The sequence below is a fragment of the Stegodyphus dumicola genome, chromosome 2, assembly GCF_044657685.1.
Source record: "Stegodyphus dumicola isolate Sdum_Otavi_A_Nest chromosome 2, ASM4465768v1".
NCBI lineage: Eukaryota > Metazoa > Arthropoda > Arachnida > Araneae > Eresidae > Stegodyphus > Stegodyphus dumicola.
This window is the reverse complement of record NC_140769.1, coordinates 94704947-94731497: the sequence shown is the minus strand read 5'-3', so window position 1 is coordinate 94731497 and position 26551 is coordinate 94704947. Positions and strand designations below refer to the sequence as shown.

Genomic DNA, 26551 nt, shown 5'->3' with positions numbered 1-26551 from the left:
AAATGCCAGCGGATGGTTATTTTGCATAAGAACTGCACCCACCGCATAGTCTGATGCATCTGCCGCAATTTCGAGGTTTTCATCCCCCTCAGGGAATTCTAAAACAGGGGCATTAATAAGCGCTTCTTTTAATCTTTCAAAAGCTGTGTTAGCTTCAGCTGTCCACGTAAATTTACTCTTTTTTCTTTTGATTACTAAGAGTGGTTCAACAATATTAGCGAAATCTTTTATGAAAGATCGATAGTAAGAACATAGTCCAAGGAAAGACGAAAGTTTCTTGGCGGTGTTGGGCGGTGGGAAATTCTTAATAGCTTTTATTTTTGAATCTTGCATTTCTATACCCTTTTGCGAAATTTTATAACCGAGATATTTAAGTTCTTTAGTTGCGAACTTGCATTTTGAGGCGTTAATTGTAAGACCGGCCTCTTATAATAATTTAAAAACTTGTTCGAGGTCATTAATGTGTTTTTCCAACGTACTACTCGTTATAATTATATCATCTAGATAAATTAAAGTTGATTTTCCTAGGACAGGCTTTAGAACAATGTCCATAGCTCTCTGGAATGTTGATGGGGCCCCACACAACCCAAAAGGCATGCGTAAAAATGCATAAGTGCCCGATTTTGTTATAAACGCGGTTTTATGTATATCTTCGGGTCTCATAGCTATTTGATAGTAGCCAGACGTTAAGTCCAAAGTAGACATATATCTTGTCGATTTGATCTGTCTAATGATCTCGTCTATAACCGGCAAAGGGTAAACTGGAAATTTGGTAATACTATTTAGTTTTCTGTAATCAATAGCAAACCTCCAAGCCCTTTTATCCGAAGGAGGAAACTCGTTCTTTTTCCTACATAGTACGACTGGACTCGCGTATTCACTGTTTATGGGCGTTATTATTTTATTCTTTAACATCTCCTGAATATGTTCTTTGATGATTAAGTCTTTTTGTTTATCATAGCGATACGGTTTAGTCCTACAAGGTTTTTCGGCATTTAATTGAATCTTGTGAGTCACGATCTGACAGTTTCCCGGTTTTTCTGAAAACAAATGAGAAAAATTACTCACCACTTGCTGTATTGCTTTACTTTCCTGGTCATTCAGATGGCTAAGGTCCAATTCAGGTGTCTCTGCAGGTTCCACCACCCTCTGGTCCATCTCCAGCACCACGGAACTATCTTGAAAATTTAATTTGGCCCTCACGGCCCTTAAAAAGTCCATACCTAAAATAAGAGAGTGTTGGAGGTCTTTCACCACAAAAATTAATACTTTGAGATTTTCCTCTTTTATCTGTAAGTTTAATGATACTTTCCCGATGCAGTGACATGTTTTTCCTTGCGCCACTATAATTTCCGTATTTCTGGTTTTGAATAGTCGTATCCTATAAAAATTCTTTTTGAAGAACTTTTCACTCATGAAATTTCCTTCTGCCCCTGTATCGATGAGGGCTTCTACTGGTACATCGCCAACCAGGACTTGTATAATTGGTAGCTGTGAGTTTTTTACGACGACTGTATTTAGATGTCTATTTGAGGGTTTTTCTAAAACTTCCGGGGTCTGGACCCTCCCTTTCACAGGCCCCTCTAGTCGTTTAAAGCTTTCCTTTCAATCTGTGTCTTCTGGGTACGCGGATGCTTATTTTCAAATTTTCTTTTTGGGCCTTGACCTTCGAGTTTCGATGCGTTAGTTTGATAGTTCTTTCCCCCATATGAGTGATTTCCATTTCTGGTTTCCTCCTTCCTTCTGGTACTTTGAGAATATGTTTCCCCTCTCGCTCTTTCCGCTATTCTGCGATTTTGAAATTTCACCGCCAATTCGAAAAGTTCCTGCAATATGGTTGGGTTTCTAATTTCAAAGTAGTCTTGAACAGCGGGTAACAATCTTGGTAATATTATTTCAATAATCTCCGCATCGGGTTTTTTTGCCATACAGCATATCCGTTAGCTTGATTTTTCGTAAAATAAAGTCCGTCAATTGTGCTGTATCCCGTTGATAGAAACTATATAGCTCGGCTTCCAGCCGTGCGCGATCTTTCACTATGGGGAAGGCCTTTACTAACGATTTTTTGAAATTTTCAAAAGTATACGTCGGGCTTCCAAATTCACCTAGAAGAAATTTGCCTATATTTTTCCACCATAGTGCGGCCTGTCCTCTTAGTGCTGATGTGGCAATAGCAACTTTTTGTCTTTCAGGCACAGGATAGAGCTGAAAGTGGTTTTCTATACCTTCTAAAAATACGGACACCGAATTTTTTCCGTCGAAATAGACGTTTGGCTTGATTGATGCTCTCAAAGTCTGGACCAGGTATCCAAATCCTTCTAACTGCGTTGTCATTTCTTGGTGTTGTCCAGCGGCTTCCATCCAGTTTTCGGCCATTTCAGTTCGATAAGTGTTCGGGCGCCAATATAACGTTGCGCGCCTCTAACTTGCACGCAACCAAGATGTGACTGTGAAAGCTTGTATAAACCACAGAGTCTTATAAAGGGTTTAAGTCCCTTTTTATTCAACGTAATAAATTACAATGGCGTCCTCTTGACGCTTACAGACTGTGCCCACTAGGCAGTCAAAATAAAAATAATAACCTGAAAAAGAAAGTAAAGACAAGATTCTAACTACGAGGCTCTCTAAAATAACTAACTCACCGCGTTTTACAATACGGCTGCTAATTCAGCAGACTTGAAGCTCACTGGAACAATTTCCACTAATTCCCGCCAAGCACATAGGCCGCAACGCGGGGTTCTTCAATTCTCGATAACTACCTCCGCGCTCGCTAAGTAAGAATAACTCTCTCACCGAACTCGTTTCCTTCTATTTAAATCATAATACTTCCGCTGATAATTTGAATCCTTGCGCGTTCTACTCAAATTTACATATTCTGGCATTGGCAGTTCCAGGGGAAAGTAAGGCTTGACAGGAAAGATAGTTTAAACTTAAAATAAATGTTAGTTAAAATAAATATAAACCCTACAACTTGATACTGAATATCTGAAGTGATCCAAGATGTGTTTCCCAATATTGCTCACATACACAGTTCAGATACATTTCATACATCTTTGCAAAGTTTTTGAACAAATCTGATGAGCATATTTTTATTATTTAATGACAACATAATAAACAACTTGATTTATTAAAAGTGATTAGCAGATGGCTGAAGAAATCCGGTATCAGATTGCTTTTGCTTATTTTAAATATTAAGCTTAAAGTTATTTATATAAAATTGAAAGCTCTGAGTAACGTATACAAGCACACCTCTCACTATAATAAAACATTTAGAGCATATTTATGTAATTAAGCAGTTTATAATTTATATATTTAAGCAGGTAAATAAAATATATTTACTTACGATGCTGATTAATTCTGATAGAATTACGGCCAACATCTGTCAAAGATCTAATCAAAGGAAGTCGAGAACCCTTTTCTGACCATTCACTTCTGAGTTCATGTTGATGACGATGAGGACGCAATAACACTTCTTTAATATTGCCTTTCACATCAGAACTGATCTGATTACTTGATTCCATGTGCTCCAAAACTAAATCTGCCCGCACACACGAAAAAAAAAAAAAATTAGAATTATCACAAAAACTTTTCTATGAAGGAATGCAAAAAATATGCCTAATCTTTAATTTTGTAACTTTTTCTATAATGGCAATATATGCATGTTATTTTAAACAATCAAGTATCAAACACTAACCTCTTCTAAAATATCTTTAAAGCTGCTATCACACACCTATTTTTTCTGGACGAACAATTGTTTCAAACAATTTTTCTACCTGCTTTAAACAGAAAAACACGGATTTCCCCCCTTCCTTTCATAAAAAAATGTAAGTTGTTCATTTTCAACGACAAATCAACTGTTAGCATTGGATTCTCCATCATCAACCATCGTTAGTAATGGAGAACTCTTTATATAGATTCTCTTTTATATGCTAACCCCAAAGTAATCCGTGATGAATGATTGTTTTATATCACGTGATACCATATCAAAATTGTACTAAACAGATATTCTTCCAAATTTTTGAATGAATGACCATAATAAAGATGAGCAATCTTTACCTGCAATTTCTTCAAGACTATAAGCATCCATATCTAATACAATGGTTCCATTTAATATACAGCTCCTAAGTTCAAAAAGCGAATGTAAAGACACTGTGGCAACATGAGGCTTAGACCAGCGATTACCACCTTCTTCTACATCTTCTTCAAATTTTATCCAACTATAAATTCAATAACAATATATATACATACAATTAATAAAATACTAACAAATCTTACAAACACAGTATAAAAAATAGGAGTTTAAAGACAAATAAAAATACATTAAAAAAGAAACAGAGAAAGATTTGGAAATTCAAGCACAAAAAGTTTAATTTAAAAAATCATTTAATATAAGTTTTGTCTTCAGTTTACTAAAACTCATCATGAATGAAAAACTGAATCTCAAATACTTCCATTTATAAAAAAAGGGGGGAGGGGGAGGTTCCTGGATAAATTTCACTCAAAACTTACACAGGAAATGACAATTTGTACCTGCAGAACACTTTTACTTTGAGTACCTACTACATTTCCTACATTTTTCAGCAGCTCACAGATAAATGTATGATATTAAGTTCCACATTTCTGTAATGATGCATTTTATTCAAGATTCACATGGGAAATATGTGTTCCATCATGGAACACATATTCCATAACAAAATTTGCTTTTTTTTATCTCAGAAAATTCTAAATCACTCTACATATGCTACCTATATGCTGCAGAGACTTGCGGATGTCTGATTTTTTCAATAAGGCAATGTCGTATTGCCAGTATACACTTGCCAAGTTAATCAGCTAGTCCCCCCCCCCCGTAGGTGTGATGAAGATCCAATTAAGAGTGACGACAATTGCTTTCCTTTTTTTCAGGTCAAGGTTACTAGATTATTTTACTTCTTTTCTTGCAGACAGAAGGTGTGTGGATGGATTTCTGGCTGTTTGCAGCATTGACATATATGACAAAAAATAGGATCTATTCCTATTGCTTATCAAATATTTGACATGTATATTGTTTCATTTTTCAACAAAAAATTAGGGTGAAATATTCTTTTTCTAAGTATCCTTTCCTGATCAGTCTTTTTATCTCAACAATCTTCATATTTCATTGTTTAATTTCTAAATTAAAGCTGCTTTAAATAATAAAATTTGTTCAGTGCTTTTTTTCTTTAATTAAAAGCCAAAAAATTCCTCATGCTCTACAAAGTATCACACGAGGCTTACAAACTGCAAATAATAGAAATAGATCAACTTGAAATACAAATAAATCAAGCACACATAATGGTGCTTGTGCATATGACCCCAGGAAAAATTTTAGATAACAGTGAGTGGAAGTAGAAGTTTTATGAAGTTCAAATTTTGACATGTCAATTTCCACTTCGAATGGCAGTTATGAAAAAGTGACTGTTCAATTAGAGCGGCATCAGTTAAAAAAGCGCCACTTTTTTTTTTTGCCTCCAATTCTTGCCAAGTATTAAATTATAAAATAATAATAGAATTCAAAAGAATACAAAAAATTAATTCTGTAAAAAGTAAATTTTTTAAAAATCTCTTAATTCTCAAAGAAAGTAATTTTTTAAAACAATTCTGTAACTTAAATTCTATACATAAATAAAAAATATCAAAATAAAAAGAAATACAATCTAAGCAGGTGACATAAAATTATGAATATCATTCAATATTGCAGAAAAATTTTTAGTTTTTGAATATCGTCGACACCACATAGATTCTAAATGGTGGAGAGCAGTGCTTCTTTGACATTTATTTCCCCATTTAGTACTGCCCTACAATCACTACACAGTTTGGATATGGCATGCAGTTTCAGGGTCTACAATATTATAGCTGTGATTCATGGTGAAATGTTCATAGCATTTGTTAGTTCTAGCTTATATTCTTTTATATATAAAATATAATGGTGCCACTCGTGATGTTTTCTTGAATGGCAGCCATCAATGTTATAGCACAACAATCAGGAACGGCGACCAGAAAACATTCTTTGCTTACCTGGCATAAACCCCCGAATACCCATTGCTCTGGAAGAACACGTTTAATGTTGTTTTTCCTTCTTGTAAAAAGACTTTCGTATATTTCTACAATTTTGCTGGTTCCACAAAGTTTAATTCTTTTACATCAAACTATTTGCACATACCTCCCTCAAGTAGTTATTCCAATCTACTGTCATATATGGCTCATTTCTAATTGAAATTCGCAAAAATCAATTGACATCAATTCTTCATATCACAGATAGATGAAACAAATGGCATTGAGGAAAGTAAGATGCGAGCCTTCAAACCATATTTTGGTTCTCACTAATTTTTTTTTCTTTTTTTTCAGCAAGAACATACATAATAACGCCATATAGGAGCTTTGTCTGAATCAAAAGTTAACTTTATTGGATGAGTCTGAGAACAAAGTCTGTTGTTATTAATTATTCCTTTATCCTGAAAGAATCTTATGACAACTTCTTCGTCATTAGGCAACTGCCAAATTGTGTAATCCATCATATTAAAAAAAAATGGTGAAATATGGGAGAAAAAAAAAAAAAAAAACAATGACAATATTTAAAAGGAAAACTAGAAATCTCGAGCCACGATATTTCAAATGTTAAATTTTCGACCCAAGATATCTGGTGCGGTTGTTGGCACATTTTCAACATGCCGCTCTAACAGAGTTGTACCCATAAAAGATATGGAAATGTTAAATGAGAAAAATAAAGGATGGTTTGTAAATTTTTTCTGAAATTTTAAGGACTTTTAACAACAAAATATCATTTAAAAAACCCTACAGACTTTAAAGAACTGTACAAACTCTGAATGGAGATGTTACATATTTGTTAACTGTATTTAGTTAATACTAAGAAAAGTTGGTTGTCTTGGCAACAGAGCACTGTTGTTATAGTTGTCTGTTAAAAAGAATTAAGAGATGATTAATATTAATATATATATGCATATAAAGAGAGAAGAACAAAAAATATATATGGGGGGTCGTGTTGGATGGGGTCATAAAAGAGTCCTTTATAGTGTAAAAATAATTTATTAACATGTTTAACTTACCCACTGACATCAGATATAATTTTAAGAATATTACAGAGCAAGAGTCTGATACAACCTAACAGGCTTATCACTTGGCCTTCACTGAAGTCTTTCTTCGGCTACTCACCAGAGGGCACCCTCGTTGCTAGTGTGAGTCTACTGTAATTTATATTAACAGCAGAGTTTATATTGAAGGATTGGTTACAAACTCTTCCTCTGGCTCCATCATCGTCCTAGCAAGAAGACAAAAGTGGAAGATTTGGGAGCTCTGGTGATACTGTCTCTAATCTCAGGTTTTTTTTTTTTTTTGGGTTTCCTCGGCAAGGGGACCTCTCTTTGAAGCACTCAAGTTCTTGATTAGTATGGAAATGTAACTTCTGGCATTTGACCTCTTTTTCTGAGCAGAACAATGGGAGAAGTACACGTATCTTTGAAAGGTGTTAGCACGGTACATCCCTAAGGGTTCTGATGGTTTATAAAGGTTTGAATTGACACAAGTAGGCGATTTCTGTGTCATAACCAAGCATGAACCGGCATGCTTTGGTATGAACTTTGAAGTCTTTTTGTTTTTTGCATTACTAATGGGATGTAAATTGAAACACACTTTATCACCTGGTGAATAAAATACTTTTCATCTTCTTTTGTCCCATTAGAGTTTAATTATTAAATTAGTTATTATCTAGTTAGATTAATTCAGAAATGATATCACAATTTGCAATGCACATTTTGACATCTATTAAACTCAGCTACTTAATATGTAAGAAATTTTTTTTTTCTTACCCCATGTCCTCATGTTGAAATTGGAAACATGTCTGGCTAGTACTGAGAGGTCTAACGTTAGAATCCCAATGAAAATTAATTCTTTGTTTCTTGCACTGAAATAAACTTAATGAGTCTATAAGCAATACCTGCATAAAAATGTAGTCGACAATAATTTGTCACCATCTGGATTTGATAAATGGGACTCCTCCTCCCCAGTTGACTTTTAAGTGGAGAAGAATATAAGGAATTTTCTTCTTGGTCAACACATGCAATCATGCTGTAATTGGAGGCAAATTTGGAAATTGAACCCTGGCAAGGGCTCATTGAATTTTCAGGTGTTCTGCACCAAAATAAACCTACTTGATGATTCTACAAATACACTCAAATATGCTTTGGAATGGAAGCAAATTTAATTATTAGTGGGCATAATATTTCAGAGAAATGTAATTTTGAGTTTTAAAGGTACATAAAAAGCATCTTTTTCTTTTAGAAAAGACTTCGCAATTTTATCTGTCACATAAAATACAGGGGAAAACATTTGATCATTTTAAGTCAGGCCAAAAAAGATGTAGCATGATGACTACATATAAATCTGCTTACCAAGTTCTAAAATCCATTTCAATGAATGCAGTGCTTATTGACAAAATTCAGCTAAGAAATATCTGGTTGTAATAAAACTTTTTCGCCAAAAAAAGTTCTTAATAAAGTTTAAAAAAAAAATAAAGCAGTACCTTTAGTGCAGGTAGTAATCATCACCCAAATCTGATTTTCTGCCAACGTTCTGGTAGTTTTTCAAAGCACTTGGCCCAGAAACTTGGCGGATGCGAGTCCAAAAACAGATCAACCTCATTTTGGACAACCTTTGCAAAATGGAATCTAGCACCAGCAAGATGTGACTGCAGGTGTGAAAAAAGGTAGAAGTCTGAAGGAGTGATGTTGGGGCTATATGGTGAGTCCGGAAAAAGAAAAAGATCCCATTGGAGTTCGTACAAAGTCCAACTGGTGAATGCAGACACATGTTGTCTTGCATTATCTTGATGGAACATTACCTTTTTGTGCCAGAACTCAGTTCGACATTTTTCCTTGATAACAGCGTCAGCACAGACAAGCATCTCACTGTACACCCTATTGTCAAGGGTTTTACCTTTTTCCAGGCACTCTTTCTGAATAATACCATGGCAATCACACATACAACTTTTTATTAGTCAAACTGCACTGTGTGACTTTATCAACATGCTCACCGTGCACAAACCAACCTCCCTTTCTGCCCTGGACGATTATTCTACGCTACGAGAGTCGACAGCATGTTGTGGGCTGCCAGATGTTGCTGCTAGTGAAAAACAGGTCTGCCCGGCATCCTATATTCTCTGAGTACGGAAGTTGTAGAAAGCGTGCAAAAAAGTGTTGCCGTGTGGTCAACCAGGGTTGTGCAGTTGGCATACTAAATAGACAATGGCTTTGTATATGTTTTTGCCGCTGATTTTTTTCATATTTAAACGAAGAATACGGTCGTAGATCTCTGAATCGGTGGCGAATTTATAGAAAATATGTTGATGCTTTTGCTCTACCAGAAGATGTTTTCATTGCGTATTTCAGATTGCCAAAATTTATAGTTATTTTAATTTGCGATGAACTGATAGAGTATTTGGAGCCACATTCAGGAAACAAGAACGCAGTTTCTACTGAAAGAAAGGTTATTTATACTATTCCTGAAATTATAGATATAAATTTTAATTATATGCTTTAAAAATGTAGAAGATAATAAGTTTATTAAGCACATATATACATCCGATAAGCTTCTACTCGATTTATGTACAGCAAGAATTACATTTATTTTAAAATCTAACAGTTGAATACCTTACGAACAATACTGTACACAAAAAGGAATGTCGTTCATTATTACGCGGAATTCACACTACTGTAAAATAAAAATTTAAAGCACAATTATAAAACTATAAAATAGCTTTATAATATTTTTTCAGTAGCAGTACTACTACTAGTGTGATACTTTTAAAAATAAGTTTTAGCTCAGAAGGGCTATTAACTTCGTTTTGCCATTTTGTAGCATTTCACTTTTCAAATCGTTGCCACTAAATATCATCGCACTGTATTATATTTAAAGAAATTAAATAATGAGAAATCTGCATAAATGTATGAATGTTTCTCGCACTGTGATAAAACAACGGTACCTAGAGACATGAAATTTTGAATAATGTAATCCTCCATTCTAATATAGGCATCTTGGAGGCCAAAATTTGGAACTGGGAATTTGTTTTATTATCTATTTCATATTTTGTAAAGCATTTATGAGTGTTTGATTAAGAAACTGAATGATTTCAAAGCGAGCAATGGCAACATTGTATGGAAAGAAAAAGAGGAAAAAAACATTTTCATCTCTAGTGTGCGAAACTACGAGGGCCATCCAGGAAGTAGATTACGTTTCCGTCTGTGTCCGCTAGGGGCGGGGCTAGCGCGGCCATCTTGGGGTCAGAGCGTTGCGCAGCTCAGTCTGCATCTAGCCGTGCTAGTGAGAGGTTCGTGCTGTGCTCCGTTCAGATACTGTGACGGTTTGAAATGTCTGCGTTAATTGAAAATCCCGCGAGGTGCGCTCAGTAATAAGGTTTCTGACTGCAAAAAACTGTAAACCGATAGAAATCTATCGGCAGCTTCGTGAAGTGTATGGGGACAACATTATCACTGAAGGTGGAGTGCGTCAGTGGGTCATAAGATTTCAAAATGGCCGAACCAATGTTCACGACGAAGATCGAAGTGGGAGACCCAGCATAGTGACCGCCGAACTTCTCGAAAAAGTCGATGCTAAAGTCCGTGAAAATCGAAATTTCACAATAACGGAACTTTCTTTGAGTTTTCCACAAATTTCGCGAAGTTTGTTGCACGAAATCATCAGCGAAAAGCTTGGTTACCACAAGTTTTGTGCAAGATGGAAGGCAAGAAGAGGTAACGAAGTGGTTGAAGGCGCAGGCGGCCGAATTTTTCGACGAAGGAATTTCCAAGCTCGTACATCGCTACGATAAATGCCTTAATTTGTATGGTGACTATGTAGAAAAGTAGTATTTGAGTGTGGCTTTCATCTGTATATAATAAAATTTGTTTCCTATACTTTGTTTATTTTTTTATTCCAAAACGTAATCTACTTTCTGGATAGCCCTCGTATGTATCAGAAATTCTAAAGATATGCTCTTTTTAAATTATATGATTTTGCTGTTGAATTGAATTTTATGGTTTAAATGCGAAGAACATGATATTTAATAAATAAAGGTAACACGCAAAAAATTTTAAAAAAAAAAAAAAAAAAGGAATTTTGGGAGTAATATAAAATCTGAAAGCTTTCAATTTTTTTTTTTTTTTTGTGTGTGTGTGTGTGTAATTTTATTACGCTTTAAAATTGCTTTCTAAGGGGGGACCTTCTGAGGGAAACTGGCTTGTATACACATTACATATGGGTAAAGCCACGAAAACGCTCGTTCGTGGAATTCGAACCTCGGACCAAACTACCTACGTTCAGCGACTCTACCACTCAGCCACTGGTTGGCTTATAGCATAATACAATAATTATATTGTATTATGCTATAAAGTAACAATGCTATAAGACTGAGGCATACCTTTAGAATTTCCAATACATAGTTTCGCGTGCTAGAGACGAAATTTTTTTTTTTTTTTTTTTTTTCTATTTTTTGTTCATGGAATAATACTTTTGTAATCCATTAGTATTAAAAAATCATTGTTTCTTTGCAAACTTAAAAAAAAAAAGATACTGTTCATAGCAGAGTTCTCATTTATATATTGTAAAAGAGATATTGATTATTATTAGTTTTCTATTTAATGTGTCGAAACGCTGGTTTGACAAGGACTTCAACTGCAGAAAAATATTTAAAGAAACAGTGCGAATCTGGAAAAAAATCACCTTCAGTATATTTAAAAAACACTGATAAATTTATAAAATAATCTGAATTAATATAAAAGATTTTCTTATATGAAATTATCTAAGTGCATTTAGTTACAATATTATTAAAGCGAATATCGCTTTGTGTAAAGGTAAAGAAAATATTTTTTCGCGCTAATTTAATTAATGGATTAATTATTTTGAGGAAAAAAAAAAAGCACGAAATTCCGGGTTTAAATTATCGCGAAAAGTCAAAGAAACGTTTTGTCAAAGAATGATTCATCTTAAACCCTGTTCCTCAATTTCCTATATACGTCGTACATTGATTATTTTTATTTTGGTACTTGCATTGTGAAAATAATATTACTATCTTTTAATTATTTTCACAGAATAAAATCTTTTGAGGAGGAAGAATATTTTAAATAAGCAGTTTATATATACATATAAGAAATTAAAACAACAGCAATGTAATATTAAAAAAAAGTATTAGTAATTGTGTGACAAAAATTACAATACGAATTAATCACACATACAGGATAGATTAGTATAATTTTGGTATATATTTTATATTGAAAAAATATTTTCTTTCATGTTAATTATAAAATAAATTATTTAAAATAAAATATTTTGATGCGTGTGTGATAGCTGAATGCAGCAGCAATCGGCCGTACTGCAATAGCGAATGAACTTTTCCTGAAAGAAATAATTTTCATGGAAAAAGGAAAAAAAAAAAAAAAAAGAAGAAATATTTTCTTTCTAATTTCTTACTTAAAGAAATATTTTTCTAATATTAACTGTAAAATAAAATGCGTGAAAACAGATAAATGTAAGCATTAAAAAAAAAAAAAAAAAAAAAAAAAACCTTAGTTTGCAATTAGATTGTAGTGCAAGTTAATCATATTATAAATTTAAATGAATAAAATTGTTTATTTCTAAAAAGATTTGAAGTAAGCTTAATTCATTTACTCTTATCTATTTACCGTTGCTTTCATGGTATCCCATATCACTCTATATTTCTTAGTCCTAAATTCCTGCGTTAACTTTCCCCTTAAAAAACGGATAACATAGCAGCATATTCTGCTGCGTGTTGGTCATAATACTGTTTTGTGCCATTTTTTTCAAACTACAAATGCAGCGTGTGAGTTAGTGAAATAATGGGAGAATATTTCTAGAACTTCAGCCAGCGCGTGCTATAAATTTCGTCACTCGTCTGTACTGCGATTGGTCTAAAGCTCCTTGAAGCCTTGTCCCCTTTCAGTAAAATCAAATGGACCCACCAACTGAGGACCACAGAATGGCTTTCTCCGATAAGTTGTGATGGGTTGTCCATACCGTTTTTTTTTAGTCAATATCGTTCGCTCAAGTTGTAGACAGATCCAGTGATCATAGAATAGGCGTCCTGTGTTGTTGATGTAAACCCACTTTTCAACTCTGCTTCTTGAATGTTATAGTCCTTCCTTTTGAACTTTTGGTACCAAACCTTTACAGGGTCATGTGATACAGCATTAGTACTGTAATATTTTCTTATTTAACAAATATATATCTAGTTATTGTACTTGAGACTGGAGTGGTAATGCTATATTTGTATTGCGAAGTTGAACCTCTACCTGATTATTATCTTTATTTTGATGTAATTTAGTAAATCGCGATTGGCAACAGTTGAGTTTTTACATCTACGCTTTTGAGTTTGTTCTATAGTTTTACTTTTCATTTTAAGTAATGAGAAAAATGAATTTTTTGAGATGTTTTTCACGAGTATTTAAAAACTGATGAGTATTATTTTATGCCATTTATGTTCTGAGTATTGCTTTGAGGTGTCAAAGCTAAAACTAACACTTAATTAGACTTGCAAATAGAATCGTAATATTAAACTGTTTGTGTTGTGACGAGATGTCTTTCATTGGATAATTGATTGTATACTCATTTTCCATCATAATTCTTATGATATCTAAGGTAAAACGGGATATGTATTGTGTAACTGTTGCTGAGCAACGTCAGAAAATGTTTTAAAAATATTATTCTGAAAGTTTACAGTTTTTTAGATGTATGAAAAGTATTTAGAAAAAGAAATTGTAATAATAAGCTGGAGCATGATGCTATAACAGATAGAATTGTATTTTAAATTATCTATTGCCATGAACTGAGAATAAAATTTATGTTTTATTATGAAGCTCATCTTTTATTTCTTTAACCCCTTCGAGCCGGGTAGCGAAAACGCACGCTTATCGCAGAGGCCGGCAGTGTCTTACGCGAGCATCTCTCCAGGGCCGGGGGCTTTTTTGCTACTAAACCTAAATCCATAAAATTTCCGAAGTATCAACACATTGTTTAATAATGCTCTATAGAGTATTTAAACGGCTTATGCTTTATAGATATTTTTATATATATACTTTAATTATCTTATTTCTTGTTTAAATGCATATTTTACACATTTTATTTTAATTACTCACCATTTTATGGCTTTTAACATTATACATCTGAAAACTAAATATATTACTTAAAATTCTCTTTTCGTATGAAAAATTTGAAAACAGGGATCTACACACAGTCCTATGTTACATTCCTTGCACTCGTAATAACTCATTTGCCATTTTGGAGGATTTTTCCGGGAATGTGAACAAACGAAGCATCGTCGTCTCATTTTCTTTTCAGTCTCTTCTGAACAAAGTTTTGGAAAACGTCTTTCAGTTAATCTTTCAGAATCAATATCAGAATATCAGAATTTCAGAATCAATATCTGAAATATTTTGCATCATTTCTGCTATTTCATGCTCTGTTAAACATTTTCGACGCTTCGACATTGCAAAGGTAAAATCAGAAAAAATTCACATCTAACAAGATCTAATTATTTTCTAAAAACTGAACTGCAAACCGAAATACTCAACGCTTTAGCGCATATAAAACTTCTACTTATAATAAACAACTACCACGTGCGAATAAAGTGCGAGTTAAAGAGACGTCATAAATCACGCCGTTCGGAAACATTTAGTTCCCCATTTGTTTATATATTCAAAAACACGTGTATGTGAGTCATGCTTCTCTCATTTCGAGTAGAAGGTCTAATGTAGTACATGTATCTGAAACCATATGGACATACAGTGCCATCTTGTGGCAGAAATTATAGTTTCTAAAACGTTCTAGGACACTGGCACAAACGGGAAATTGCTCTGGCACGCCTGCGTGTCGGCCGGGAGGTGAGTGTGTTCGTTGCTGGCACGTAGACGTGGCAGTCGGCGCAAAGGGGTTAAATATTGCTTCAAAAACATTACAGTCTTACATAAAATTGCAGGTTCCACCAAGATACTCGAAATTAGGAGTGCAATTATTAATTTTGATGGTGCTGGTCTCCTAATCCCAGAAAGTTGCTGATGATAACAAGTTCACTTTCATTAATGAATTAAATCCTAACTCGTTTCCTACTGAATCAGAGTACCAATTGCTGAGTTTGTTTACTTCAAGGAGAAATGGATGTCAGAAGTCAGCTGTTTTAAAGTTGATCATTCAAAGGTCTTCTCTCTTTCTGTAACTAGTGTCTGAGCAAAGAATTGTCAGAATAGGATATTGGTGATCTCCAAAGATAAGATTAACTTTTGGTTTTCATAAAAAAGTGTTTATTGAATTTTAGTATTTCATTTCAGAATTATATTTGAATGGTGTAAGCTTTTGTTTAAAATAACTGATACTTAAAATATTAGGCACAAATTATAATTGATATTTATGGTAAAGAAGTATTTAAAAATTATTATTTATTGTTATTTGTATAAACTTTTTTGCTGATAAACTAGATGAATTTTTTATGTTGATAACTGATATGTGCAATCCATCGCAGTATTTATACAGTTAAAAGTCTTTAATCCCGATGTTCATAATCCAGAATGATCTATAATCTGGACCTCAAAGCTACAAAACTTTCTGCGCATGCATTAACGCATGCACGTAATACCTATACGCATGCGCGTTTAATGTATAATGAACGGTATAAGCTATGCTAAAATTATCTAATTATCTATTTCAGTTAATGTTGCAGATTGCGTTGTTCCTTAATCTTTGAGTTGGATCCGGCTTATTATTTTTTGCAGACTATTAGAGCAATTTTATAAAAGTAAGCTTGAACTTTCCATTATGCCAAATAGAATTTCCGATTCTGGAGCTGCCAAAGGATCTACAAAGGGAAAGCATGTTTCGATGTCCATTAACCCAAAAGTGGAACTGCTGCAAAAAATGGATAAAGGCATGAAGAAAGTGACAGAAATGTAATTTGTTTCTTTAACTATTCCGAAATCTGTTTATCAATTTCACATTGCTCTGCGGGGTTGATCTGTCAGCACTATCCTCATCTTCAGAGGTTTTTATTTTATTCGGCTTATAATTCCTTACTAAATGTAGTGTTTCATCTCAATGTACTACGATATGATTTAAATAAATTTCCTCGTCATTATAAATATCACGAATATGCATAAAATAGTTTTGTGGTTGCAATTTTTAATTTTGACTATGCGTAATGTATGCTTTACGTATGGGCGTGTTGAAAGAAATGTTTAATAAAGTAAACAAAAAAAATAAAGTTTTTTTTTTTTTTTTTTTTTTTTTTTTTTTTTGTAAATTTTGATACTTGTTAGATCACAACTGCTCTTTATTTCATAAATTACAATTTCATATTTTTAATTGTATAATTTCTGCATGCTATCTTACCAGATTTAAACTGATGATCTATAATCCGGAATCGCCGAAGTCCTGACGTGTCTGGATTAAAGACTTTTGACTGTACATTTTAAAAAAAAATTCTTGCTAATTGTGTTTTTTAATACGTCGCTAATCACGTGCAGAGTAAATAAGTAGTAACATCAAACTGACGTAGTGTGATTTTATTGTACTGCCAAACTGGCAAAAATTGTTAGGCGTGGAGATATCAGTTCAGTCCACAAGTTCGTGCGCATTAGGAGTGTGCGTGGAATTCACTATGATGCATTTACTAAAACAATACAATTTTGAACCTGCTGAAACTTGTCATCATTTGACTAACACACTATTCAGTTCATCACCAACTTTCGTAAATATCGAACACATTTTAGTACCCATAGAAGATGAATATAGATAATCAGGACAAACGTGCTGTGCTACATTTTTTATTTTCATCTAGTGAATCTGCCAGGTTTGCAGTGATAAAAATTAATAGTGTACATGGTGAAACACACTATTAAAGTAAAAATTACCCAGAAATGGTTTAAAAAATTTAAAGTTGGAAAAAGCAGCATTGATGATGAACCCTGTTCAGGACGTTTTTAACTGTAAGAACCAAATCAAATGATTAACTCGGATAATAAAATGCCCACGATTGGTGAACATGAAGAAAGTGTTCTTTCATCAAAATAACGCTATACTGCATACGACTCGAACAACGCTGCAAAAAATTAGTGAAATTTAATTGGGAGCTTTTGCCACATCCTGCTTACTCCCCAGATATTGCCCCAAGTGATTTTCACTTATTTTGTGCCTTACAAAATTTTTTACTGGGAAAAAAATTAAATTCAAAACAGGATGTACACAATGAACTTTCAAGTTTTTTTTTGTATCAAAACCAGAGTCTTTCTACAGCAATGGCATAAAAAAGCTGCCTGTAAGATGGCAAGACATTGCAGATAATGGAGGAAAATACATAATTGATTAAAATGTTAAATTGTGTTTTTTATATTATTTAAAAATTTACCAAAAAATGCACACGAATTTATGGACTGACCCAAAAGATAGTAGAATTCGTCAAACTAATGTAGGTATTCCATTGTATTATCAAACTGGAAAAGGTGTTTTTATACTTATTGCCAATGAGGCTTGTGAATAACGAGTTAAAACATCAACCCAACATAGTATTTTATTTTGTAGCTGAATTGACAAAGTTGTTTAAATAATTTTCTCTAACTGGTTTGAGTGAATTTCGCATTTGACAAGTAAGTCTCGCCAAAATTTATATATATTTTTAATACAAGTATGATTTTTAAGATTCAATTTTAAAAAGAAAGCCTGTTAAAGATAATTAGTTCAATATGCCATTCTTAGCTAAGAGTAGAAAACAGGATTTAAGAGTACTGGCAGAAGAGTTAGGTTTATTTGCGAGACCTGAATTTAAGATTGCTCAGTTACATAAATTGATAACTGAAAGTCTTGGTCATGATGAGGAATTCTCTTGAGAATTACTGGCTGCAATTAGAGAAGAATGAGGGGGGAAAGGAGGAAGAGGATGTGAAAGAGAAGAGCAAGAAAAGAGAGAAGAAATAAAAGAGCGAGAATAAAGAGAGCCAATTAAGAATCTTTGAGCTGCAGAAACTTCAATTGGAAGCAATGACTCAGAACACAGCTGGTAGAAACTACACAATTACCTGAGCAACCTTTGAAAATCAGAATTCACGATGTTATACCATGTTTTAATCCTAAAGATGATGAAATATGTTTATTTCTGGTGTTATTTGAGTGCCAAGCTAAAATTATTCATATACCTGTTGAAAACCAAGTGACTCAACTTATTTCATTGCTGCCTCCCGATATTTTTCAGCTTATTGCTAGAGAACCAGAAGAGGACATGAAAAAATATGAATATGTAAAAACCTTTACTGTTACAACAATTTAAATTGAGTGCGGAAAAATTTCGACAAATATTTAATAAACACCAAACATCTGAAAGTATTTGGCATGATTTTCACCATGAATTAAAGAATCATTTAGAAGGATGGCTTAATGGATTGAACATTAAAACTTTTGAACAGCTAAAAGATCTCAGACTAGTTGATCAAACCATAATTTCACCTAGTGGAAATGGTTAAGGAAATTGAAGATTTTGAAGATCTGAGAAAAACAATAAAACCAAAATTTTCTGCCAATCAAATTGAGAGAACTAACAAAGGATCATTTACACCTGATTAAAAAATTTTTGTGAAAAAAACAATGCCTCATTCTACCATAACAGTGTCAGTGCATCTGCCTCATTTTAAGCATTCTGATTAGTTGGATGATTTGAAATACCAGAAATATCACCGACAAAGAGTAGATGTTTAATAAAGAAATAAGTTCCAAAATAAGAACCAAGAAAATTTATTTGACAAAAGATATTGACCATGTTGTTTCAAGTGCGGGTCATACGAACAATTTAAGCCTCAATGTCCTCGCTTGAAATCAAATGAAAAAGTAAATTGCGCATCTTCAAATGATGATTTATAAGAGACATATACAATTAATGGTTTAGTTAATGGGTATGAAATGCCTATTCTTCGAGACACTGGAGCCATAGTTGATGTTATTTCTTGAAAACACATAGATAATGCAAAAATGACTGGAGAGCATGTCTAGGTACAATATGTTTTAAATGACCATTTAGTGTGCCTACTGTTAGCAGAAGTTGACATTAATTGTGAATTTGGTCATATAAAGTCAAACACAGCTGCTGTTACAAATGATCCTGGCAGATACGTATTAGGTAACAAAACTACTCAGTTGTTCGAAGATAAAAACAATAAAACCGAAATTTTCTGCCAATCAAATTGAGAGAACTAACAAAGGATCATTTACACCTCATTAAAAAATTTTTGTGAAAAAATTTTTGAAATATTGATAATACCATTCTTAAATTTAGAAAAGATAAATATGGTTTTGACACGATCTCAAGTAAAACGATCTCGTAAGAAGACCGAAGTAAAGACACCGAAATGGAGAAACTAGAACAACTGACATTTATTGAAAGTGACAAAGATATTTTATTGCAAGCTGATGAGAAAGTCATGGAAATTAAGAAAGTAATTAAAGTTAATTCTAAGGAATTAATTGAATCTCAACATCAAAGCAGAGATCTAGCCTCATTGCTTAGCGAAACTAAAAATGAAAATTTCAGCAAGACAAATGATTTCAAAGTAAAAGGAAACTGGTTGTTGGTGAAAAGGAAAATAGATAGATACGGAAATGAAAGGGAATTAATTATTATTCCTGAAAAATATAGGGATCAAATTAAATCATTATGTCATGATAGCACATCTGGACATATAGCCATCATCAAAACTAAAGACAGATTAATAAGATTCTTTTACTGGCCTAATTTCTATGAAGAAATAGAGGAGTATTTAAAACTTGCGATCCATGTCAAAGAGTGGGAAAATTTAATGATAAAGCCAAAGCACCTTTGACTTTAGCACCAATTATTGCAAAAGTATTTTAAAAAATTAACTTCGACGCATGCGGCTCTTTACCAATAACACCAAATGGCAATAGATATTTAATTACAGCTATTTGTTTAGCTTCAAAATATCCGGATGCTGTACCTGTTCCTAATATTGGCACAATGTCAGTAATTGAAGCCATTTTACAAATATTTAGTAGAATGGGTTTCCTGAAAGAAATACAAACTAATCAAGGTACTTCCTCCATGAGTAATCTAGCCGTTGAATTTGTAGAAAAATTTGGAATAAAAGTAACTAGAAACTCAGTATGCCATTTGCAAGGCAACCCTGTTGAAGCATTTAAACAAACAATCAAACAAGTTTTAAAAGTGTTATGTATTGAAGCAGCCCCTGAGTGGGAGGAGCAAGTTCCCACAGCTCTATTTGCTTTAAAAACAATAACGCAGGGAGTACCAGATTTACACCTGCAGAATTAGTATATGGCCGAAATCTTAGAACACCTGTAACATTATTATATATGAACACTGGATGAATCCTGAAGACAAAAGAAATAATGTTGTTTTTCAATTCATAAATCGGTTAGAAAGATGCAAAGGGATAAAATAAAGATAAAATGCAGTATATGCGAACCAAAAGAAAAGCGTGGTACAATCGTAAAGCTATTAAAAGATAATTTTCTGAAGGAGATTTAGTATTAGCTGTATCAAAGAGTAAAACAAATAGACTAGCAGTTGAATGGAAAGGTCCTGGGAAGATTGAGAATTTATCTGACAGGTACAGCTAATTATGTGAGTTTAAAAAAGTTCTGGGAAGATTGAGAAGAAATTATCCGACAATAATTATGTTGCGAGTTTTAAAGAAAAAAAGATCATAATCAAGTCTACCATTTTAACATGTTTAAAACCTTATCATAAGCAAGCAGAATTGGTCAACTTAATGAATACAGAAGATGAATCTGAAACAATGATATGCAGGAGAACTTCTCATCAACTGACTCTGAGAGAAGATCCTAGACCTTGTACCATTTAAAGAGAAAATTGAAAACGTTGACTAAAACAAAATGCTTCCTCTTACCTAATATCAAACTATGAGTGGAAACTGTAGCAGCAGTAAAATATATAACTCTTTTGGATTTAACAAAAGGATACTGGCAAACACTGCTAACACCTAATGCCTTTCGGACTTAAAAATACACAATTTTCATTTAGCAAAATGATTACACAGAATTCTTCACAGTTGTGAACACTTTGCTGTTCTATATTTAGATGATGTGGCAATTTTTTCAAAGACATGGAAAGAACGTCTAAGTCATCTGAATACAATTTTGACAAAAATTAAGGACGCTGCTTTAACCATTAAACCCATAAAATGTAAATTTGCTCAAGTTAGAGTAAAGGATCTAGGACATATTGTAGGTTGTGGTATAAGAAAGCCAAATGAAGTAAAAGTTATTCTTGATTTTCTTGTGCCATCTACAAAAAGTCAAGTCAGAGAATTCTGAAGATTAGTGGGATATTATAATCATTATATTCCCATGTTCTCATCTATAGCAGTGCCTTTAACCAAAACTTTGAAAGGAAATTTAAAGAAAGAGAAAATAAATTGAACAGAAGAATGCACAAAAGCATTTGAAGAGCTAGAGGAAAAACTGTTGGAAAAGCCTATGTTACATGTACCTGATTTCAATATGGAGTTTATTTTGCAAACTGATGCTTCAAATTCTGGTATGGGTGTTATTTTAGAAATTCTGGTATGGGTGTTATTTTAGATCAGAAAGATGATTAATACAATGAACATCCAGTACTATACCTCAGTAAGAAGTTTACAGAAACTGAAAAAAGGTACTCTACCACAGAAAAGGAATGTGCTATCATAATATTTGCTGTAAAGAAATTGCAATGTTAGACAGGCATACTAAATTCTTCATCATGATCCATCATAATCCCTTAATTTGGCTAAAAAATAATGTGAGTCTAAATCCACAACTTAATGAGATGGGCACTGGTATTACAACTCTGTAATTACATGTCGTTTACTGAAGTGGTAAAAACCATAAAAATGTAGACATAGTAAGTCGCACTCCCTGGCTTGGTTAAAGAAGTTATTTGTTTCTCTTTAGATAGAAAATTATTTTGTTCTTTCCTCTCTTTCTGAATTTATGTTATATGTTTTATTTCAATTATGTATATAATATTGTATTGTTTTGAAAGAAAACAATTGTAAACTTTAATTTATAAAATTATCAATTAAAGTTTATCTGGAGGGGGGAGAGGTTGTAATATTTTCTTATTCAATAAATGTATATATTTACTGTCTTTGATATTGGAGTGGCAACGCCATATTTATATCGTGTAACCATTACTGAACAACATCAGAAAATGTTTTTAAAATATTATTTTGAAAGTTTACCATTTTGTACGTGTGTGAAAAGTTTTTTAGAGAAATTGTAATAGTAAGCTGGAGTGTGAACTAAGAATAAAATTTATCTCAGAAGCTCATGTGTTATTTCTTTAAATACTACTTCAAAAACGTTACAGTACCTAAAGCTGTACAGATGATTTGGTGACATTCTGTAGCTGGCTTTTTGCAACAGAAATGGAAATAACTGATGATTATAATCTGATAGTGTGATAGTTCCATTTTAGACACCTTGTGTAATAGCAATATTTTTTACAAATTTCATAACATATCTTTAATGATAGCAATATTTTTTACAAATTTCATAACACAGTGTTTTAAAGGAAGTCTCTTTCTTTCAAATGCCAAAAATCATTTGACAAAATATGATTAAACACGCCAACGTAAACTGTTTGCACAGACAATATTTGCGGTTACAGGAAACTTTCATTAAAACCTGATAGTTAGAGTTATGACTGCTACATAAGACCAATACCCACAGCTATTAAGAGAGCAGAACATCTATTGCACTTTAACAAGGATTCTTCCTAATACCAACATTTAGTATTTTATAAGCTTAAGATGATCTCCATATGAGCTGGCTAATGATGAAGTATCCCTCCCGCCATTGGTGAGGCTGGCTTAACTGGTCTTACAAGCATATGACATGCAACGAAGTATAATAAAGGTAAAACATTTTACAGGTAAGTCTAAATATTGGTTGCTCAATTGTTTGAGAAACTATATGATATGGAGAAAAGCAGGTACTAATAAGATATGTCAAAGAGATTATTATTAGAGAGATTCGGAATGGTATCTCTTCAGAAGTACAAACTTTTATGCACTGACAAATAGCCTTAAACAATACTCATTTTAAACATAAGCTTCATACCGAGCAGTTTCTCTCCATTCTGTTTCTTTACCCTCATGGAAAAGTTCTTCCATCTCACTGAACAAGGGATGAGGTTCATGGCTACCATCTTCTTCTTCTCCCAAGATAAAATGAACTCTTTCTGAAGGTGGAGTTACTGAAAAAGCATACAGAATTTGAGTTGCAATTTAACATGAATCAGAATAAAATATTCACATACCACTTGTTCAATGATAGCTCAGATTTACCTTTCCATCACTATAATAAGAATTACTATAAAATAAATCATACAAGTTATTTATGATCATACAATAAATCTGCACAGATTAACTATTTTGAGAATGATCTGTTACCATTTCCAAAATAAATTCTTTGTTCCATTTTGTATGCTTTACAATAGAAATTTTAAAAATATAGGAACAAATAAGGATTACTTTCCAAATAAATCAGTTTATATATATATATATATATATATATATATATAATTTATTTACTAAAGAAATATTGATTATATTATCTCCTAATATAAATTTAGGAGAACGTATCTACATGAAGAAACCCAGATGTATGAAGATTTAATTCCGAAAATATTTTTAAAGGAACTTGAATTTAAATCATGAAAAATAGAAATTCAAACTTTTAATATGAAAATTAATAAACCAAGTAATTATTGTCATTGATAGGAAATTGGTTGACTTTTCAAGGGGAACAAACCAACCCCTGTTCAATTAACAATAACTAATAAATGCAAAAGTGTTTAATCTTTTACTCAATAATGATGATGTCAAACTGACAATTTTAGTTATGGTCAAAATTGTAGCTGAGTTTTAATTCAAATAGTGCAAATAAAGATATGAAGTAATTCCGTTAAGTTAGTGGAATTTTAAGTGACCTTTTTAAAATAGGTGATCTAGTAATGTATGAAGAATTTCAAAATCATAATACCCATAAAATTTCTCCTCTTTTTTCAAGTCCTTACAAAATTTTAAAACAATATACTGAAGTCACTTTCGAAATAGATAAACCTAATCCTCTAACTACAAAGAAATCAGAAATTGTTTATTCAACCAGACTCAAACCTTTTAATCCAACTAGCGAATTTAAATTAACTGTTATAAATAGTAGAATCCCTGTTTCTATGCAAAATTAATTTAGTTTTCCAAATTCTGCATTAAAAATATTTTTTCTCAATTATGACATTTTAAAACCTGATCAAGACTTCAAAACCTAATTATGACAATTTATTTTTCCTGATTTTGACCTCAGTCTGGCTTCTTTCCTTTCCTGTGTTTCCTTCTTAAAAGAGTTTTTCCGTTCAAAATTTGTTGTATATGCCCCCCATAGCCGTACCATGCCCCAAACCCTATAGCCGTTTTATGGTGAGGCCATCTTACCCCATACCTGTCTTATGGTGAGATGAGGAGAGGAAAAACTCCAATCTGGATTTAATACTAGATTTTCATTCAAAGACAATATATTTTTATTCTTTTTTCTAGTTTTACACTATGTATATTACTCCTTGCATCCTCGCTTTAGGAAGGATACAAGAGGTGAAAGCATATGCCTACTGTCCCCCTAGGAACACTCCTAACACCCCCTACAATTTTATTGTTTTATTTGTTAGCAGATTCAGATATGGGCATGAAACTGACTCAGGTTATTTCTATTTTCTTTACCAGTCACGATCCTCTGACCGACCATAGTTTAGCACAGAAGTGCTACCACACACATACACATTAATTTAAAAAAAAAAAAAAAAAATCTTTTTTTCTTTCTTTTTAAAAGCCTTTAACTTGACAAGTTATTTGTCTTAAATTTTCAGTCTTAATTTTGTATAATGTTGTATTATTATTAATTAACATGAAAGATTTTTGAAACAAAAACTTTGATAATTGTACAATGCCAAAAAAGAATTTATTCAATAAATCATAAATTGAGTATTATATTTCTACATGAAAGCTGTCAGCTCAATCTTCATTACAATAGAAATATTTTCATCAAGAAAGTTTGAAAAACATTCGAACATTTAAACTGGTGAAAAAATTTGAGTATTTACCTTGTGGAACTATTTTTATGAAGAGACTTTATAAAAATTTATATTGGACATTCTAAGAAATTGAGGATTTTAAAAATTACATTGCTATTGTAATAGTTACAAATTATATGTTTAAATAAATCCTAATCTGTATATGAGAAAGGTCATAAACAATGACGAGGCATAGAAAAACCTGCAGGATATGTCCTTGATGCTTCCTCATTCTTTCCTCGTATCATAAACTTTCTCTTGCTTCACTTAATAAACTAATGCTTTTTCTCCTTAAAGGCTCTTCTAACCTTTCACTGGAAGGGGGGATATGTAATAAAACATGATGGCTGTGTTAAGAAATGACTGGTGACTTCAAAATAAACTATTCTAGATTTTATGTTCCTCCCCTGAATTCATCTGTTCTCCAAAATTCGAGATCTTTCCATGTTACATAATAACCTAAAATTAACCGATCACAGCTTAGAGTACTTTCTACACCTACTAGGAATAAATACCACTTATAAGTAACTACATCATTCCCTTCTCCTAACTTTTGCCACTGCTAACATACGCAAGCTGCTATGGCCACTTGCTTAAAATGACATTGTATCCCTTTTCATCTGTGTATATTAAAATTATTTGTATTCAATTATGATCGAAAAGCAATTTGTCTGCCAAAGAAATAATTTTTAATGTGCCTAAAAATAAAGATGGTGATTCTTCAATTCAGTTGTGTTTACTGCATCATCGAGCCTTCACCCTTAGCCACTATCGAAAGCTGTTAAAAGTTCCAATGTTTTTTTCTACGCATTAAATTATGACATATATTGCAAGGATCTTAAGTTTTACTAACGTTTATTTTATTTTAAATCTTTACTATCACTTCTTATTTTCTACTTCCGGCCAGAATTATAAGCGTGAAGGTTTTTATGCAAAGTTTGTCTGGCGAACGCCAAGTACTTAAGTTGTGGCTTTTTGCCAAGCAAGGGAGAGAGGAAGCAGTGAGTTCGAAGCAGGCCGCTTACCTTAGAAGTTACGCAGTTGCTATTTGCCTTCCAGGCCAGAGGTTTTAGTCCTCTTGATAAATTAAACGTATTGTAGTGTTCACAGTCTCTGTGCTACATACGCTTCCTGTTATTATAAGGCCAATCTTCCACGTGTATTATTCTAAAGTTAAATTAGAGTTTAGTTTTATTTTTATACTTTTTTACGTTAGACCCCGAGTGGAGGGTCAGTGTATTCCGAAGTACGGAAGTTATTGTATATAGAAAAAAATAAAGGGTTTTGTATACCCTTCGTCTGTATCCTGTCTACTTACCACAATTAGTGAACATAGCTTTAGTAAGCTCTCTGTTCCGAGTCAGGTACTTG

At 32.8% G+C, this 26551-nt stretch overlaps 1 protein-coding gene across 3 annotated transcripts in view; it reads right to left on the bottom strand.

The window, feature by feature from the left end:
* Window positions 1–26551, bottom strand: part of LOC118192557 (sodium-driven chloride bicarbonate exchanger-like) — a 263168-nt gene that overhangs the window by 185213 nt on the left and 51404 nt on the right. For all 3 annotated transcript variants that reach the window (XM_085810939.1, XM_085810936.1, XM_085810937.1), the window contains exons 4-6: window positions 23176–23311; window positions 4057–4217; window positions 3344–3538 (exon numbers count right to left, since the gene is read on the bottom strand). In XM_085810939.1, the coding sequence (XP_085667065.1) occupies window positions 3344–3538; window positions 4057–4217; window positions 23176–23311 (492 nt within the window). The remainder of the gene's footprint in view (window positions 1–3343; window positions 3539–4056; window positions 4218–23175; window positions 23312–26551) is intronic.